Raw genomic sequence first — 19637 nt, 5'->3', positions numbered from 1 at the left:
CTTGGCTTCCATTTATTTGCACAATGAGATTCTCTCTTAATGTGTTCTGTTGGCTGCCCCTGCAAATGGAACTTGATTGGCTCCTCCTTACCAACAAGGTGGGGCCTCCTCAGCCATTTGGAAGGTGCACGTGACCCTGTCTTTTCCCTCTAGGAACTGGAGGCTCGAATACCAGAAGGTCAGCATCTCTTTGAAAACCTCCTTCGTCTCAGGCCAGCCAGCGAGTCCTCGGACGAACTAGAGGATCTACGCTACCGATGGATGCTGTACAAGTCCAAGCTCAAGGACTCCAGCCACCTGCTGGTAGGTGCTAAGGCTGCACAGGTCCGAGGCCCTGGGGAGACATAGCTCAATCTGCATTCACTCCACCCCATACCTCGACAGACCGGACCGAGGGGGTCACTCAGGGAGAGGCGATGGAGACTCGTGGGTCCTAGGCACTTGACGTGCAATTTGTCATTTGGCCATTCTGCCACCCAGTGAGGCTGAGTTCCAAGAACGACAGCTTTGCTCTACCAACCTGAAACCTCTGTGTACATCATCCCAGTTCAGTGCTCACAGCAGCCGTCCACCAGATTGATTGCATGTCCAATTGCCAGAAGGGGGATGAGGCTATGAGGAGTTAAAAACTCACCCGAGTTCACCCGGATAGCCAGGGACAGAGCCAGCGTCAAACACACCTTGATGGAGGCATCACACAGGGAACACTGGAGTGGGGGCCAGGGCCCCTGGGATCTAGGCCGCCTCCTCCACTGACCTGCTTGTGACATTGAGGAAGCACCTCCCCCTGGGGGACCCCGTGCATGCTGTTGCTTCACTCGTGTCCGACTCTTTGCAACCCCATTGACTGTAGCCCGCCAGGCTCCTCTGTCCATGGGATTCTCCAGGCAAGGATACTGGAGTGGGTTGCCATGCCCATCTCCCCACGTCTCTTATGTCTCCTGCATTGGCAGGTGGGTTCTTTACCACTTAGTGCCACCTGGGAAGCCCCCTAGGGGCCCACCATCTCACACAAAACAATAACAGCTAGACTAGTAGTAGCCTTTATTAAATGTTATATCCTCATTCAGTTCAGTTCATTTCAGTTCAGTTCAGTCGCTCAGTTGTATCCAACTCTTTGTGACCCCATGAGTCGCAGCACACCAGGCCTCCCTGTCCATCACCAACTCCCAGAGTTTACTCAAACTCATGTGCATCGAGTCGGTGATGCCATCCAGCCATCTCATCCTCTGTCGTCCCCTTCTCCTCCTGCCCCCAATCCCTCCCAGCATCAGAGTCTTTTCCAATGAGCCAACTCTTCGCATGAGGTGGCCAAAGTACTGGAGTTTCAGCTTTAGCATCATTCCTTCCAAAGAAATCCCAGGGCTGATCTCCTTCAGAATGGACTGGTTGGATCTCCTTGCAGGCCAAGGGACTCTCAAGAGTCTTCTCCAACACCACAGTTCAAAAGCATCAATTCTCTGGCACTCAGCCTTCTTCACAGTCCAACTCTCACATCCATACATGACCACAGGAAAAACCATAGCCTTGACTAGACGGACCTTTGTTGGCAAAGTAATGTCTCTGCTTTTGAATATGCTATCTATATTCCATTAGGAATATATCTATATCCTCATTACAGCCCTATAAAGGAGGTACTGTTATTATCCCCTGAGAACTGATAGGGAAACTGAGGCCTGGAGGTTAGTCCAAGAAAAAGGTGGTTGGGATGGCCACCGAGGGCCCTTTAAGCCCGCCGACCCTGGACTCCAAGCTTTGGGGCTCCAGCTCTGCTGGCCCTGAAAGCAGCCGCGTCAGCCACTAGGTGTCAGCCCAGCCCCAGCCAGGTCCGTGCGCCCGTGGCCTTGGCCCAGGCCTTCCCAGACAGGATCCCACCTGGGCCCCAAGTGCGTTAAAAAGCTCATTAAATTGAATCACCTGCTGGCTCAGCCTGTCCAGATGACCAGAAGTTTTAAAGAAACATTCCCCTGACAAAATGAATATTCCATTACAGGCTCTGCTGGGATTTAAGTTTCACTCACTTAACTTCTTTTTTTTTTTTCCTTTCCCCTTTTCCTCTCCTTCCCTAAAATAACAGACGCAGAGTCCTCTAGGGGAGCCGACTGGATTCCGAAAGGTACAGTGTCTGCCGTCTGCTCCACACGGGTAGAGGGCAGGGCATCTGGAGGGTTGGTGGGCCTGGGATGCTGGGGCAGGACCCCTGGGCTTTCTGGAAGGTTCCATGAGCAATGCTCCTGGAGACTCAGTTCTGGGCTGCCCTGTGGTGGTCCCGGGGGGTCCTTGTTCTGCAGGACGCACAGCGTGTACTCAGCTGAGACAGGACGCGGGGGTGTGAGCAAGGACACTGTTAGTGATTACGCTGTGACAACAGGCGTAAATCGGGCCGGCCCACGGAGACCTGGGCCACTCCAGGGCATTGGACCTCGCGGCCGCCTGAGTAGTGGACGAGCATCTGGGGTCCATGGGGACTGAAAGAGGAAGGGGGCTGTGCCAGTCATGTTCGACCAGCCAGCCTCTGAGAAGTGCTCAGAGCCTCTCCCTGGGGGCTTGCTGGCCAGAGCCATGGCAGTAAGAGCTGTACTTACAGAAATAATGAGGAATAATGATTGTTACTATAAATGCTGCGTGTTGACCATCCACTCTGTGCCAGGAACTGTGCCAGATCGTGCCTAGGGCGTTTCACGTCACCGTCCCCCAGACATCCAATAGGCATCATTACCACCATGCTAGGCATGAATGAAGCAAGGAATGGCAAGACTTCAGTGACGTGTTCGCTGGAGGCACACGGCTCCTGAGCGGTCTCTGCCTCAGACGCTAAGCCCACTCTTGCCCTTCCACACGGTGCCTTGGAGAAGGCATCCCTGGGCCTGGCGGCTCTCCCCACTTGTGGAAAGGTCCAGTGTACATCGGCGTCCCTGGCACCACCTTTTCTGAGAGCAGGCTTGCTTTGAAGGAGTTCCGGTTTGAGATTGTATTTGAGAGCTTTCGGACGCACTGGGTCTTGGTTGCTGTGTGTGGGCTTTCTCTAGTTGCGGCAGGCGGGGGCTGCTTTCGAGTGGCGGTGTGTGGGCTTCTCATTGCAGTGGCGTCTCTTGTTCCAGATGGACTCTAGGTGCCTGGGCTTCAGGAGTCACAGCGCGTAGGCTCCGTAGTTGGGGTGCGTGGGCTTAGTTGCTCTGCAGCACGTGGGAGCTTCCCGGACGAGGAATGGAACCCATGTCCCCTGCATTGGCACCGATTCTTATCCCCTGGACTACCAGGGAAGCCCTCTAAGAGCGAGCTTGTTGTCCTGCTGAGCACTGGCTCATGATGACATAAGCCTCCGGCGTGCTCTGCTCCCGAGAGCCCTGGGGCCTCGAGATCTCTAGGGCCATCGAGTCTGTGTTCCCAGGGGCTCTGCCCACCCAGACGTCTTGGTCTCCAGCTGGTGTTCATGTCTCCATCTGCAGTATCGTGTGTGTCCCCAGGACTGGACGGGGCAGTCACCAGACCAACGCTGTGCTCTGGGCCTGGCGTCCCCCAGTTTTGTGGCCTTGGGCAAGTTGCTTTGACTCCGGGGACTTTCTTTCCCTATCTGTAAAATGGAACTGTCAACGCTGACTTTATTGACTTCATGAATGAATTTTGAAGATCATGTGAACTGTTGTTCTTTCTTGAGAGGAGAGCCTGAAGCCCAGTTTCCCCTAGAAGAGCAAAGGGCTTCTCGTGAAGTAGGGGAGTGCATCAGGAAGACTGGGCCTCCACACAGCCCAGCCTGTGAGCCTGGTGGCACCTGAGGGCCCAGGGCCAGGTGCCAGGCTGCCTCCAGCCCCTGCCCTTTAAGTCCTGCTCTGGTTGGGAGCCCCCGTCTAAGAAGCTCCCAGGCCAGAGTTCAGGGGGAGTTGTTTCTGGGTCCCCTGGTGTTTCTGAGTGGGGGCTTGATTGGCTGGCTGACACCAGCCCTCCAGGGCAGGCTCCTGTCCCTGGCAGCCTGTCACCATGTTCATATGGAGTGTTCACAGCTCTGTGTTCATTGGCTGTCTCCTCGGTCACTGACTCACTTCACAGATGTTTGCTGAGCTCTGACTTTGTACCAAGCACTGATGCAAGTACCTGGGGTAGATTACCAGAGAAAGGCCTGCCAGGGTAGGCTGTGCATGCCAGCGGGATGGGCGGGGTGGAGAGGGGAATGGGAGAAAGGCTCTCCCCACAGCTGGTGTTGCCCAGCACAATAGCACGTTTCTGGCCAGGGAATGTCCGAGTACAGCAGTGGCTTGTGGTCTTTACAGCTACAGGTGTGTTTGTTTTTTTTAAAATAATTTTATTTATTTATTTTTGGCTATGCTAGGTCTTCATTACTGTGCAGACTACTCTCTAGTTGCTGTGTGCAGGCTTCTCATTGCAGGGGCTTTTCTTGTTGCAAAGTACAGACTCTAGGGCACACAGGCTTCAGTAGTTGTGGCTCGTGGGCTCTAGAGCACAGGCTCAGTAGTGGTGGTGCATGGGCTTAGTTGCCCAGCGGCACATGGGATCTTCCCCAATCAGGAATCGAACCTGTGTATCCTGCATTGGCAGGCGGGTTCTTTTATCCCTGGACCACCAGGGAAGCCGCAGATGCAGGGTTGATCTTATCTATCGTCAGGAAGCAACAGTTAGAACTGGACATGAAACAACAGACTGGTTCCAAATAGGAAAAGGAGTTCGTCAAGGCTGTATATTGTCACCCTGCTTATTTAACTTATACGCAGAGTACATCATGAGAAATGCTGGGCTGGAAGAAACACAAGCTGGAATCAAGATTGCCGGGAGAAATATCAATAACCTCAGATATGCAGATGACACCACCCTTATGGCAGAAAGTGAAGAGGAACTCAAAAGCCTCTTGATGAAAGTGAAAGTGGAGAGTGAAAAAGTTGGCTTAAAGCTCAACATTCAGAAAACGAAGATCATGGCATCCAGTCCCACCACTTCATGGGAAATAGATGGGGAAACAGTGGAAACAGTGTCAGACTTTATTTTTCTGGGCTCCAAAATCACTACAGATGGTGACTGCAGCCATGAAATTAAAAGACGCTTACTCCTTGGAAGGGAAGTTATGACCAACCTAGATAGCATATTCAAAAGCAGAGACATTACTTTGCCAACAAAGGTTCATCTAGTCAAGGCTATGATTTTTCCTGTGGTCATGTATGGATGTGAGAGTTGGACTGTGAAGAAGGCTGAGCGCCGAAGAATTGATGCTTTTGAACTGTGGTGTTGGCGAAGACTCTTGAGAGTCCCTTGGACTGCAAGGAGAGCCAACCAGTCCATTCTGAAGGAGATCAGCCCTGGGATTTCTTTGGAAGGAATGACGCTAAAGCTGAAAGTCCAGTACTTTGGCCACCTCATGCAAAGAGTTGACTCATTGGAAAAGACTCTGATGCTGGGAGGGATTGGGGGCAGGAGGAGAAGGGGACGACAGAGGATGAGATGGCTGGATGGCATCACTGACTCAATGGACGTGAGTCTGAGTGAAATCCAGGAGTTGGTGATGGACAGGGAGGCCTGGTGTGCTGCGATTCATGGGGTCGCAAAGAGTCTGACACGACTGAGCGACTGATCTGATCTGATCTGATAGCTGGCAGATGTTGGACTCCATTTTGTGGGATATGCAAAGCAGGCAGGCTCTAAATGGCCCCCAAATGTGCTTATTTGGCTACATTTAAAATCAAACGGATGTGTGAAAGTTTTGAGTTTGGTGCTGGCTGGCTTTTGAGCTCTTGGGTCTCAGCTCCCTGTGAAGAAGCAAACAACCCCAGAGGCCAATATTCAGAGGCCATCTGGGGCCCCTTTATATCACAGCTTGTTTAAGCACAGATTTCTGGGTTCCACCCCCAGAGTTTCTGATGCATCAGGTCTGGGGTGCCCCGAGGATCTGCGTTTCCAGCAAGGTCCCAGGTGATGCTGCTGCTGCCCTCGCAGGGGCCAGACTTGGAGAACCGTTGCTTTATGTTCTCGATTTGCATCCGGGATCCACCATTAGTGTGTGTTCCCCTTCGCAAGGCTCTTAACCATGGTCTTCCAATGAATGAAATGCAGGTCCTCAGAACTAAGTTCTTATAAACCAGAAGTTTCTGAATTGCTTCGTACATGAGGACCTGGATGCTAGCAGACAATGTTCTGCTTCTCTTTCAGACGGAAGACGGCTAATGCCCCTTCTGGGAGTGGAGATCGATGGGGGTGGGGGTGGAATCCTCCCCTTGGTGCGATTCTCACGTTGTTTGCCGGGTGGGGTGTGCATACGCGTGTGTGAGGGTATGCACACATGTGCAGGTGTGCACAGATGCACACAGGTCTGACAGGTAGAAACTAGACACTGTCTTCTGGTCTTGTAATCTTGCCAACTTAAAAACATTTCATATATTATTTTTAGTCCAAAGGGAAGGGGGAAAAAAAACCTGCTCCAAAGCTAATTATTTATGAGCCGTCGGCCCTCCACACTTTTTTTTTCTCTCCACACCCCAAGCCACTGAAAGCTCCAGCTACGTCAGTGGCTTCAGCCTGCTTGTTTATATAAACAGAATAATTAAGATTTATTAAACTTGCAGCTGCCTACGCACTTGCCAGCTTCGTGCCACCGGATATGTCTGCCTGCAGCTTTCAGACACACGAAAGGTCAATTGCTTTTTGAGTTGTGACTGGGCTATGAGTCAACTGAATTCCTGCCTTGGTGCAGGGGAGCGGTCCTACCTGAGGGAGCCTTCGAGTTGAGGAGCGGATGCGCCAGTGTTTGCGTTTACCGGGGTGAACTAAGCAGGGTCACCAGCCCGTGTGCAGGCGTGGAGGGCAGATGCCACTAAGCATGCCGTGCTGTGGACTCTGGGAGGTGGGTCCAGATGGGAGAGACCGGACAGCGACATTTTCTCCACTTGCCCGTATTTCACAGATTTTAAGACTCATGGTTTTCCCACGTTTTCACATCTTTGGAGTTGCCACTGTTAGTCGCTCAGTGGTGTCCGAGTCTTTGTGACCCCGTGGACTGTAGCCCGCCAGGCTCCTCTGTCCATGGCATTCTCCAGGCAAGAGTACTGGAGTGGGTCAAGGGACCTTCCTGACCTAGGGATCGAACTGGGTCTTCCGCATTGCAAGTGGGTTCTTTACCATCTGAGCCACCAGGGAAGCCTTTCCTATTACGGTCCAGTAAGAACTGGAATTTGCCTTCCTCTGCCACCCAGAACACTCTCCACCTAAGCTTTCTTTAAATTAAAATCTCTGCGTGAGGGTTGGATTTTGGAGGTTTTTTTTGGCTGCGCCGTGCAGCATGTGGAATCTCAGTTCCCCAACCAGAGATGGCACCCCCGCCCCCTGCAATGGCAGCGGGGCGTCCTAACCACTGGACCACCAGGGACGTCCCACGGGCTGTATTTTGTTTTGTTTTCCTTTGGACCACACCGACTGTGCCGACGACCCAGCTCTGGGAGCTCCGGCCTCCGGTTCAAGTTCTCAGGGCAGAGTTTTGTTTCTCGCCCTCTCCGGGTGCCAGGATAAGACCTAGGATTTCCTTGTTTCCTGTTTCAGTGTGGGGGAGATTAGCCCTCGGTTTCCCTGGCCCTGAAGGTGCAACCCTGCGGTGCCCCCGCCTTATGTGGGGTCTCCAATCAGATGCTCCATCTTCACCGGTGGGTTTTTTCTTTCTTGCTTCTGCTGCTGCTGCTAAGTCGCTTCAGTTGTGTCCGACTCTGTGCGACCCCATAGCCGGCAGCCCACCAGGCTCCCCCATCCCTGGGATTCTCCACTTAGTGGTATATAAAATAATAGTGCTCCTCACAATGAGCCCGGTAGAGCAGATGGAATATTGTAATACCGAATCCAGGAAAGCAACCACTAGGTTTTTTCCATGTTAGGCAATAACTTTCTCTCACAATAGCTACAGTATTGTTATTTTTTAAAAAATATATTTATTTATGCTGGAGAAGACTCTTGAGAGCCCTTGGACAGCAAGGAGATCAAACCAGTCAATCCTAAAGGGAGTCAACCCTGAATATTCGTTGGGAGGACTGATGCTGAAGCTGAAGCTCCAGTACTTTGGCCACCTCATGCGAAGAGCTGACTCATTAGAAAAGACCCTGATGCTGGGAAAGATGGAAGGTGGGCGGGAGGAGAAGGGGACGACAGAGCATGAGATGGTTGGATGGCATCACCTACTCAATGGATACCAGTTTGGGCAATCTCCGGGAGATACTGAAGGACAGGGAAGCCTGGCGTGCTGCAGTCCCTGGGGTCACAAAGAGTCGGACACAACACAGTGACTGAACAACAACAATTTGTTTACGTCTTTGTTGGGTGTCAGTTGCAGTGCACAGGCTTCCCTCTAGTTGAGGTGCTCAAGCTCAGTAGTTGGGGTGCACAGGCTTATTGGTTGCCCCCTGGCATGTGGGATCTTAGTTTCCTGACCAGGGATTGAACCCAAATCCCCTGCACTGGAAGGTGGATTCTTAACCACTGGACCACTAGGGAAGTCCCTGTTATGATGTTTTAAAAATCATCATTATTGGGACTTCCCTTGAGGTCCAGTGGCTAAGACTCTGCACTCCCAGTGCAGAGGTTTGGTCCCTGGTCAGGGAACTAGGTTCCCCATGGTGCAGCTAAGATCTGGTGCAGCCAAATAAATTAAAAAATTAAAGAAAAAATCATCATTATTAACTGGAGTTCCTAGTTGACATTAGGGTGCACTGTTTGGGTTGTGTATCCTGTGGGTTTTGACAAGTGCGTGGTGACATTGCAGACGAGTGTTACCGCCTTAGGCTTCTCCCCAGAACTTCCTCTTTACCCCCTGCCCTTCCCCAGAGCCCCTAGCAACCACTGACCTTGTTACTTCTTTCATTCAGCAATATGCACTTGAGTTTCCTCCGTGTCTTTTTGCGGCTAGTAGTTCCTTTCCTTTTTCCACTGAATAACATCCCTCTGTGGGGATGTACCATTCAGTCTCTCATAGCCCTTTCCCCTGAGTCCAGGATCCGGTCTGAGATCACACATTACATTCAGTCATCGCACTTCTTTAGTTTCCTCTCCCGAGACCAGTCCTCGGTTTTCCTTGACCTTGACCTTCTCGAGTACAGGCCAGATATTTTATAGAATGTCCCTCAGGTTTGGGGTTTCTGGGGTGTTTCCTTGTTGTGAATTTCTGGAAAGAGTGTTGTAGAAGCGATGCCGTGTTTTTAGTGTATCTTACTGGGAGAGTGCGATTTCGATACACCCACCTCAGGACTGCAGATGCTGACTTGGATCACGTGACTAAGGTGGTAGCTGCAGGGATTTCTCACCATTTCTTTTGTAATTAAAGAGTCCTAACTGCTCCGCGACCCTGGAAATACAACACCTCTTTCTCACACGGTCGCGTCCTCCAGCTTCCCCGGGCCTCTTTCCCTCCCATGACTCACTCCCTGACGGTTCCCTCCTGCCAGCTCTGGTCCCCGACTCTAGGCCTCTCACACTCTCTGATCCATTTCTTGTCCAGGTCCCTCCTGCCAGCTTCAGTCCCAAGGCCCAAACCCGAAGGGCATCAACTTGAGAGACTGCTCAGACTCAGCGTGTCTGAAGCTGACCTCACTGTGTTCCCTGCGTCCAGACAAACCCCGGTCTCCATATAAGCAAAGCATCCTGACCACACAGTCTTCCAAGCTGGATGCCTCTGGATCGCCCTGGACTGTCACTGACCTTAGTTCTGTCCTAGACGCAGAAGAGCCTGGATGGTGCATGGATGTCAGATGAGGAAAGATGAGGGAAGGAAAAGCAGGGAAGGGAGCCTTGTGTCCATATATCTCCTGCTGAATGGGGCTCCATTTTCGCTTGAGTAATGACAAGAGCACCCCTCGCTCCAATTGTTTCACCCAGAGGTTCTTCTCATCGATTAACCAAACTGCCCCAAAAGGCCAGCTCAGATGGCCTCACTGCCATCTGGTCAAAAACCAAGCCATGCGTGCACTCAGTTGCTTAGTCATGTCCGACCCTTTGCAACCCCATAGATTATAGCCTGCCAAGCTTCTTTGTCGATGTCCATGGGATTTTCCTAGGTAGGAATACTAGAGTGGGTTGCTGTTTCCACCTCCAGGGGATCGTACTGACCCACCCAAATCTTCTGCATCTCCTGCATTGGCAGGCAGATTCTATGTCACTGTACTTTCTGGGCCTCCCCAAAACCAAGCCAGGGGGCTGGAATAACACAGTTCTGTGGCCTGACCATCACATGCAGAGCTGCCCTGGGGAGGATACAATGTTAACTCAGCCCCACCCAGCCACTACCATTCTGTCCTTGGGTGGGAGCTCTCTGCAGCCTCTGAGCACTCCTGGGAAGTGAGTTTGGGCTCTAACTCAGTGCTTCGGCACTGAGAACATAGTGAAGAAGATATTCAAAGTGTGTAGGTGGAGCCCAGCCTGGGATCTGTGATGCCCTCAGACTCCCTGGAGCATCAGGGAGATGCCCTTTCTGGGTTCTAGAGGAAACCCAGGGAGGGGAAGCCAGCCAGTTTGAGGCTCTGCATCAGTGAGAGGGACCTTGAGGGACTGAGCTCATCGCTAAGTGAGAGTTAGTGATGGCCACTGGTGGGGCCCATCTTGAATTGCCAGAGAAAAGCTGACCCCTGCCCATCACCTTGAGCTCTTGGCACTGGTCTGGAGGCATCTTTGAGCTGGAGAATGAGGCCCAATCAGCTCCCGGAAAAGACCCTGAAAGCCCAAGTGGTGATGCCCCGTGACTTTCACACTCAGGGCCCCAGGTCAGGGTGAAACCAGCTTCAACGGAGGCCCAGGGGGACTTTGGTCATTGTTGCTGCTATTTTAAGAGTTCATTCATTCGTGCATTTCTGTCTTTGCTGGATCTGTATTGCTTTGCGTGGGTTTTCTCTAGTTGCGGCAGACGGGGGCTACTGTTCATTGTGGTGCACGTCCTTCTCACTGCAGGGGCTTCTCTTGTTGTGGAGCACAGGCTCTAGAGTGCGGGCTCAGTAGTCGTGGGGCACGGGGTTAGCTACCCCACAGCACGTTGGATCTTCCTGGATCAGGGATCAAACGTGTTCCCTGCATTGGCAGGTAGGCGCCTAACCACTGGACCACCAGGGAAGTCCTTGCTGCTGTTTCTTATGAGAAGTGCCATGTAGGGTGGGAGAAGGAGCCATGCCGACAATTTGAGCCTGTCCCTGTGACCTTGGGCTGCTTATTTCCCGTGGATTCAGTTTCTTCCTCTGAGAAATGGGCACAGGGTACCTCCAGAGCTGGGCAGCAGCTCAGGAAACCCGCGAGCGTGGAGGTGAGCTGAATGTGGGGCTGGAGCACGCGTGGTGTTGTTCATTAACGTGTGGAGTCCGAATGTTCTGGGGAGCCATCGGGATGGTGTGGACAGTTCACAGACAGGTCAGTGAGCGTGTGCCTGGTCACATCATGGCACTAAGGGAGGAGCAGACAGTCAGACGCCCAGGAAGGGAAAGAGCCTTTTATTTCATTAATTGAGCAGATGTTTACTGAACATTACTGCAGATACAGCAATGAATCAAACTAGTGTAGACCCTGCCTCCAAGGATTGAAGGGGAACACATACTTTGAAATCAGTAACCCAAAGGAAAGGTGTTGATCCATGAGAATATGTAAAGGGGCTTTTTTTGGTTTAGAGGCAGGGAAGTTCCCTCTGAGGAAGTGACTCACAAATTGAGATTAGAATAAACAGTAGGAGTGAACTAGATGCATTGGAGAAAGAAAGGAAATGGGTCTTCCAGCGGAAAGTATAAGCTTTGCAAAGGCCCTTTGGTCAAAGAATGTGAGGGCCTTTAAGGGACCAAGAAGGGTATTTAGGGAGAGCAGTGTTTTTCTCTCTGATGGGGCCGAGGATCTGGTCCTTGGAACCTGGGTGCAGGGGAAGCTTAGGGGGCTTGTAGAAGCCACCCGTCTTCCCTGGGGCCCATCACTTGGAGGAGGAAAGGAATGAGTGTTTGCCGAGCACCAGCTATGCATGTGAGTGTAGCCTCTGCTGCCTCATTTATCCTTGTGATTCTGGTAGGCAGGTGTCAGGCTCCCTTTGCCTCAGTAGAAGAAGGCTCTGAGGCTCAGAGAGGCTGAGTGACTTGTCCTAGGTCACACAGCTAGGAAGTGACAGGGCCAGGGTTAGAACCCAGGACTCCAAATCGTTTCTTTCCCCCACATCCTTTTTCTTCAATGGCAGAAGATTCAATCACCCTTACTGTGATAAATTCTTCCTGCCAGGATTCCTCAAAACTCTAGAGCCCCAGGTTCATGGGAGATATTGAAGGACTCAGCATTTAATCACCCTCTGTAATATGACCTGTTCCCTCCCCACCACCACATGATGTCGACCCTCTACCTACTTCCACGCCCTAAGCGGTGGGGAACGTCCTGAGGAAGCCCCTTCTCTCTTAGTTTTGTTGTGGTTCAGCTGCTCAGTCGTGTCCATCTCTTTGTGACCCCCTGGATTACAGCATGCCAGGCTTCCCTGTCCTTCACCATCTCCTAGAGTTTGCTCAAACTCACATCCATTGAATCAGTGATGTCATCCAACCATCTCATGCTCTGTCTTCAATCTTTTTCCTCCCGCTTTCAATCTTTCCCAGCACCAGGGTCTTTTCCAATGAGTTGGCTCGTTGCATCAGGCGGCCAAAGTATTGGAGCTTCAGCATCAGTCTTTCCAGTGAATATTCAGAGTTGATTTCCTTTATTTATTTTTGGCTGCATTGGGTCTTAGTTGCAGCCTGCAGGATCCTTTGTTGGCGCACGTGGGCTTCTCTTTAGTTGTGGCACGTGGGCTCCAGAGCACGTGGGCTCAGTTGTTGTAGCACGTGGGTTTGGTTGTATGTGAAATCCTAGTTCCCTGACCAGCGACTGAGCCACATCCTGCTGCCTTAGAAGGTAGATCCTAAGCACTGGACCTCCAGGGAAGGTTCGCCCCCTTCTCTCTGTGGATGGTTGTAACTGCACAGAATACACGTAGTACTTTCTATGGGGAAACTCAGGCACAGAGAAGCTCCCAGATCTGCAAAGAGCTGAGACTGTCCATTTCTTTATTGGCTTCTTAGACAGTAGTTCATGCCTATTTATGTGTGTGTCTGTGTGTGTGCATTCACATATGTATTTTCTAAGTATGTGACAATAGTATTAAAATGTGTCTTCTCTTTTAAAGGGGATTTTAGAATCCAGGTCCCTTAAAGTGAAGATGTGAGATCTAAGTGAATAGACACATGACAGGCAGTAGGAGTCATTGAAAAAGACCACTCTTTGTCAACACTTATAAATGCAAGAGAACTTTGGACCTTCAAAGACATTTGCCCCAGAGGATTGTGGCCAAGGCACAGCTCCTCACTTACATAAGCAAGGTAGTAGCTCTGAGAATGGAGAAGCAAACAGAAACAGGACCCTTAGACACAGATCTTCACTGACTGCTAAGTCACTTCAGTCGTCTCTGACTCTTTGTGACCCCGTGGACTGTAGCCCGCCAGGCTCCTCTGTCCATGGGATTCTCCAGGCAAGAATACTGGATTGGGTTGCCATTTCTTTCTCCAGGGGATCTTCCCGACCCAGGATTGAACCCATGTCTCTTACATCTCCTGCATTGGCAGGCGGGTTCTTTACCACTAGTGCCATCTGGGAAGTCCACCTCCACTGGGGAGACCATTAATTATAGGTTTTCAATTGTAGTGTGAACCTAGGTTAGGGTGTACCTATGTCTCACCCTCTTTCGCTCTCTTGGGTGGGTCAGAGATTTGGAGTCGGGCAAAGTCAGCATGAAATGTCAGCAGTCAAGTTAGAGCACTCATAGACTGAGGCATCAGTAGGTGAGCCCTTTAGTGGGGGTCAAGAGCACTTGGCAGCCAGGTCTGACCCTGCCTGGAAGCTATGGGAAAGTCTGTCTCTTCTGTGGACATCATTCAGCTATTTAAATGACTTAAATGGCACCCCACTCCAGTACTCTTGCCTGGAAAATCCCATGGATGGAGGAGCCTGGTAGGCTGCAGTCCATGGGGTTTCGAAGAGTCGGACACGACTGAGCGACTTCACTTTCACTTTTCACCTTCCTGCATTGGAGAAGGAAATGGCAACCCACTCCAGTGTTCTTGCCTGGAGAATCCCAGGGATGGGGGAGCCTGGTGGCTGCTGTCTATGGGGTCGCACAGAGTCGGACACGACTGAAGTGACTTAGCAGCAGCATTACACACACACATACACACACACTCCTGAAGTCACTGCTGAGATAAACCCAGCCAGGAGTGCTTCTCTGTTGTGTGGGTTATAGGAAGTCTGTTTTTTATAAAATCAGTGCCTGGGATCTTTGGTGAGTGAGAACACTCGAAGCTGGAGGCATAGGGTCAAGTGTGATTAACCTGGAGGAGATAGCTGGGACAGGAGAGTGGGTGAGATCATTCAGGCATGAGGGAGAGAGACAGAAGCGCTCAGGTCAGACCATCCCAGGAACACCTGCGTGTTTCCTGTTACCACCATGCCCACCACCACCACCATCACTGCCGTCATCCTCACCAGTATCCCCATCACTATCATCAGCACCCTTCGCATCAGCATCATCACCATCACCGATATCAACACACGTGCCATCAGCACCCTCACCGTCACTGTCGTCACCATCATCATCATCCTCCTCCTCGTGACCATCATCAGTACCATCATCATCATCACTTGACTTGGTACCCTGGAAAATGACTCTTTGGTTCCTCACGGAGCTAGTAGATATATTCTATAATAATAGTACTAGTCATAAGAGCATATATACTTTTTAATTGGTGTGTAATTATACTTTGCATCCTCGCCAAAACCTGGAAAATAGAGGTAGGTGTTTGATCCCCATTTTGCAGAGAAGGAAGCTGAGGCTCAGAGAAGTTACTGACTTGCCCAAAGGCACATAGCTATTGTGGGACAGTGTGCACTGGAGCCTAGATGGCCAAGTTCCTGAGAGCTGGGCCTCTGCCCTGCACCATGCTGTCCCTTGACGGTGGGGCCTCCACTTTGAGTGGACAGCTGTTGGCCCTGCATGCCCATGAAGCTGCAACTCAGCCAGTCCCTTGAGAACTTGGGAAATATTCTTTGGCTGCTTTCACGGATGTTGCCGCAAAGAAGCTCATTAGGTATTTGGACATGTGAGGGTGTTGATGATGAAGATGGTGATGAGGAGCAAGGAGAGGGAGGAAAAGAAGAAGGAAGAGGGAGAGGAAGATGAAGAAAGTGATGATGGAGAACACAGTGATGGGTGGCAGCGACGGTGCTGCTGGTGGTCATGGTGATGATGGTGATCATCATGGTGATGATGGTGGGGATGGTGGTGACTGTGACCTAGATAGTGGCAATAATTTTTGTGTTTTTTTATTGTTCTTTTTTCGAACTTTTGTGTTAAGAGCTGACTTTTCCCCCCTTGAATGTGTCTTGTGTAACAGATGAGGGGGACAGCCTCCTTTCACCAGCAACCCGTTTTTCCTGGGAACAGGGGGGCTCTGCATTGGGGCACATGGTGAGCCCAGAGGGGCACTGGCTATCCGAGGCCAACTGGGCCCCTGCAGGGCTGCTGTATGGTCTTGCCTGGGAGGGATTCTGACACAGAGGTCTTTAGTCATAACCCCGCAGATGGTAGCTTCACCCCACTGGCCAAACACACACACCAAAGATGGTGACGATAGTAATGATGCATAATAATCACGGCAGCAGCTTTGAGTCCCTACTATGTGCCAGGCTCGGTTTCATTGAATCCTCACTACAACTCTGTCAGGTAGGTGCCATTATTCCTCCTATTTATAGAGGAGAAATCTGAAGTTTAGTGAGGTTGAATGACCTTTTTCAGATTCACACCCAGGATTCTTATAAACCAGGCAAAGATTAATGTGACAACGGACAAAGCCTGTAACTGTTTTATCCTCTTCCTCTCTTGCCTTGAGTGGTTTGAGAAAACTGGAGATCTTTGTTTCTGGGAGAACAGACATTAGCCCCACTTCACAGATGGGAAAACTGAGGCCGGGTGCAGCTGGAGAGTCAGCCCGGAGCCAGTGTGGCTCCTCATGTCGCCCGGGGGCCCTCCCGGCCCCTCGCCTCCCTTGCGGAGCCCCGAGCCCGCTCACGTCTTCTGCTCTGATTTTGCAGGCCGCGCGCTGGCGAGGGCTCAGCTCGCTCTGCCGGAAGGTATGCTGCGTGGCGCTCCCCCTGCAGCTGCTGCTGCTGCTCTTCCTGCTGCTGCTCTTCCTGCTCCCGGTCGGGGAAGAGAACCGCAGCTGCTTCCTGGCCAACAACTTCGCCCGCTCCCTCACGCTCATGCTCCGCTACGACGGGCCCCCACCCACCTAGCCCCCTTCGCCCCACCGGGGGCACTCGGGGGATGCTCTTCTCCAAAATTCCAGTTGCCCCAGCCTGGGGGACCTGGAAACAGAGGCAGGCCAGAGCCCTCTGGGCTGCATCCATGTAAATACTATATCGATGTTCTCAGAACAAAATTACTTTTTTATACAGTGTTGTCTCAGTCTATTTATACTAAATGTGTACTACGTGTGACTGAGGGGATAATGCATAGCCATTTCTTTTATATGCTCTGTATGTAAATGCTCAGTATGTATCATTTCACATATGACCTCTATTTGTCATTGGGAAAATTCCCAACAGTGTTTTTGTCCGATGGGATCTTGTAGCATTTTGGCCTTGGTCTACAGTCAGCCCTGGAAAGCAGGGACAAGAACATGTCGCTTGTATGGCCATCTCCTATCCAGAAACCAAGCCCGATGTCCAGATGTTCGTGAAGAGGTCTCTGAGCCGTCGACACGGAAGAATGGCGTTGGCCCTCGCTCAGAGCCCACTGACTCTTGGTCTAGGTACAGTCAGGACAGCCGTGCTCCTCTAGGCTTCAGAGTGACTGCAGACTAGACGCTGTGGGTGAGAAGCAGAGAAAGGGCTGATTCGGGGCTGGCCCAGGAGCAGCAGTGAAACATGGCAAGTGAGAGTGAAATTAATGGAGGAAAGAAGAACTCCAAGGAGCACACCCGGAGCTAAGCAAAGCACAGCAGAAGGGGGACTTCGGGGAGCCTGAATAGCCCAGACCAGTGAGAAAGGTCCGTGGTCTGAGTCCTCAGGGAACGGTTAGGTCATGCTGCCCATGTTCTCTGCTCTGCTTGGGAATAAAATGAAGGAGAAGGAGCTTATTGTCAAGATTCCCACGTGGAAGGATAAGCACAATGTCTGTAGCACCCAAGTGGCTGACAGTGCCGGAAAGATGTGTTACCTCCATGGCGCCGAGGCTGAGTTTTTCATCATCTACGGCTCCGGCTGAAGGGACAGAGGGAAGCATCTGACCCACCAGGGACCAGAGATGGGGGGTCCAAGACAGAGAGGAGGGGTCATCCGCAGAGCTCAGCCAGTCTGGAGGGCTCTCTCCTCCTTCCAGAAGGGACTTTGGAGAGAGCTGGGTCCTCTGGGCCATGAATGTCCCACACAGGTGCCCACAAGGGACCCAGGGTCCAGATGCCCCAAACCAAGCCCTCTCTGCAAGCGCTTGGCAGTCGGGCCCATGAGCCACCTGGGCCTTGAGGCTGGAAATATTGCATTGGCCAAAAAGTTCATTTGGGTTGTCTGTAACATCTTATGGAAAAACCAAACGAACTTTTGGGTCAACCCAATACATCCCTTCCTCCCCAGGGAGTTCTGGAATGGTTCCTGTGTTTCATCACTGGATCCTATTTTCCCCAAATCAACACTAAAGTTTCCTTTTTAAAAAATGCTTAGTGACCATTCTTTACCAATTGATTTTGTCTGTTCGGCTATGCATAGGAGACCAAGAGGGGATTCTTCAGGCCTTTGAAACCAGTGTCACAGACGCAGAAAGGCCTTTAAACAGAGGGGAAGCTGAAGACCCCGGAGGGTCCAGGCCCCCAGCACTGTGCCCCCCTCCCCCACACTGCCCTCTGGGCCTCGCAGAACTGGGAAGAGCTGGACACTCACAGGGCAGGAAAGCAGGGTCACAGAGAGGAGACCTCCAGGCTGATGTATAAAGTGAGCTTTCCTCCAGATGTTCAGAGACCAAGCCACAAGGCCATTCTCCATGGGTGGCGGCTTTCCTGGAAAATCTGGGGCTGCGTGAACCAAGACCTCCGGCCCAGGCGACTGAGCCCAGATCCTGACTGGGTTGACTGTGGCGGGGCCTTTGAACATCTCCATGCAGGTGGAGACCCAGAGAGGGGAAGTAACTTACCCAGAGCCACACAGTGGCGGCGGCTAAGGCCAGAGCCGATCCTGGTCACTGTTGCCTCTGGGTGGTGCCCGGCTCACTGTCGTGCCCCACCAAATCTGTAACTTCAAACAGGCTTGAGTGACATGAATTCAGTTGGGTCACGTGTCCTACGTATCAGGGAGGGAGAATCTGTAATGTGTGGGCTGGCGGGAGGAAATGAACATATATTTTTTAAACTTTGATACCATAGAGCTTGTTTGCATAACTTTTTTTTTTTAAAAAAAAAAGGAGAATTGATATTTTCATTACTTTCATATAAAGACAGTTGTGATATGACATAACCATTGTGTACTGGTGCTTCTCAAGTGTTATCTCTTTTGTTTAAAAGTAGGTGCAGATAATTATGAATTTTATGATGTTCTAGCTTCCTGAGGACCAACCTCAAAGAGCTTTCACGTGCCTTTTGAGAAGGTGTCACGGTGGGACCTTCATGCATGTATTTTTGTCTGTCCCCTGGAGGATGAGAGGTGGTAAGACGTGTCAAGTTCACTGCCCAGTCCAGTGGTGTGTGTCTGTGTGTTGTGTGTGTGTGCACATGTGCAATGTGTGTGAGAGACAGAGACAGGGAGAGAGGAAGGGAGAAAGAGAGAAAGAGGGAGAGAGAGAGAGAGAGAGACAAAATGATGGAGAGAGGGGGGCGGGGAGAGAGAGACGAGGAAGATGAAGAAGAAGTGGGGGAGGGAAGGGGAGGGGAAGGAAGACAGAAACACAGGGGATCCTGATCAAAGCTGCCCCTGCCCTCCTGAGCTGTCTCTCGATCACCTGATGCCGGGCTCCCTGCCCCAGGGTGGCCTTATCTGGGCGGTGCGGGTGGGGCGGGGAGGGGTCCCTGCCTGCTCTGTGAATCCGCGGCTTCCTTTGAGGGTCTGTTATCTGTGTGTCCCACTGGGGCAGCACAGTGATCTCCAGCAAGCCTCTCACATCTCTGGCCCAGTCAGGACTGTGCCCTAATTTCTTCTCTCGTGGGAACTCAGCTACCAGGGTTGGGGCTCCGCCTGTTCCTCTCACTCCAATAGGATTGTCACCTGTCTGGGTCAGCAACAGAGGAGAGGGCATGTGGCTGTGAGCGATGGGTGCAGGTTCAGCATGAAACACATGGGCATCTGCCCCCATGACTGCATCCACGGCAGACATCAATAATCGACCAGCAAGCCCTTCCCCTCCCCAAGGACCTCAGAGGTCTTCACAGTCCTTCTCAAAACCAGTCCAGGCAGCTGCTGCCAATCACTCACATTTGTCATGTGAGAAAAACCCGTTTGACATCCTTGTACCCAATCCTAGTGCCCTCAGAAAACTCTCAATTCTGGCCTCCTTTTTAATTTTAAAATTAGGGTGTCCCCAATCACTTCCCTTTTGTCCAGCCCCTAGGGGAGACAAACTAACCCCAGAAAGCAGGTGATGGGCTGAA

General features: G+C 51.5%; 1 protein-coding gene across 1 annotated transcript in view; it reads left to right on the top strand.

The window, feature by feature from the left end:
- The window catches only part of SYNE3 (spectrin repeat containing nuclear envelope family member 3), a 108639-nt gene extending 90129 nt beyond the window's left edge, over positions 1-18510 (top strand). Inside the window, exons 16-18 of the mRNA NM_001205869.2 lie at positions 154-303; positions 2078-2116; positions 16099-18510. Of these exons, the coding sequence (NP_001192798.1) occupies positions 154-303; positions 2078-2116; positions 16099-16299 (390 nt within the window). The 3' untranslated portion in view covers positions 16300-18510. The remainder of the gene's footprint in view (positions 1-153; positions 304-2077; positions 2117-16098) is intronic.
- Positions 18511-19637: the final 1127 nt, after the last annotated feature.

The sequence above is a fragment of the Bos taurus genome, chromosome 21, assembly GCF_002263795.3.
Source record: "Bos taurus isolate L1 Dominette 01449 registration number 42190680 breed Hereford chromosome 21, ARS-UCD2.0, whole genome shotgun sequence".
Lineage (NCBI taxonomy): Eukaryota > Metazoa > Chordata > Mammalia > Artiodactyla > Bovidae > Bos > Bos taurus.
This window is presented reverse-complemented; position numbering and strand designations above follow the sequence as displayed.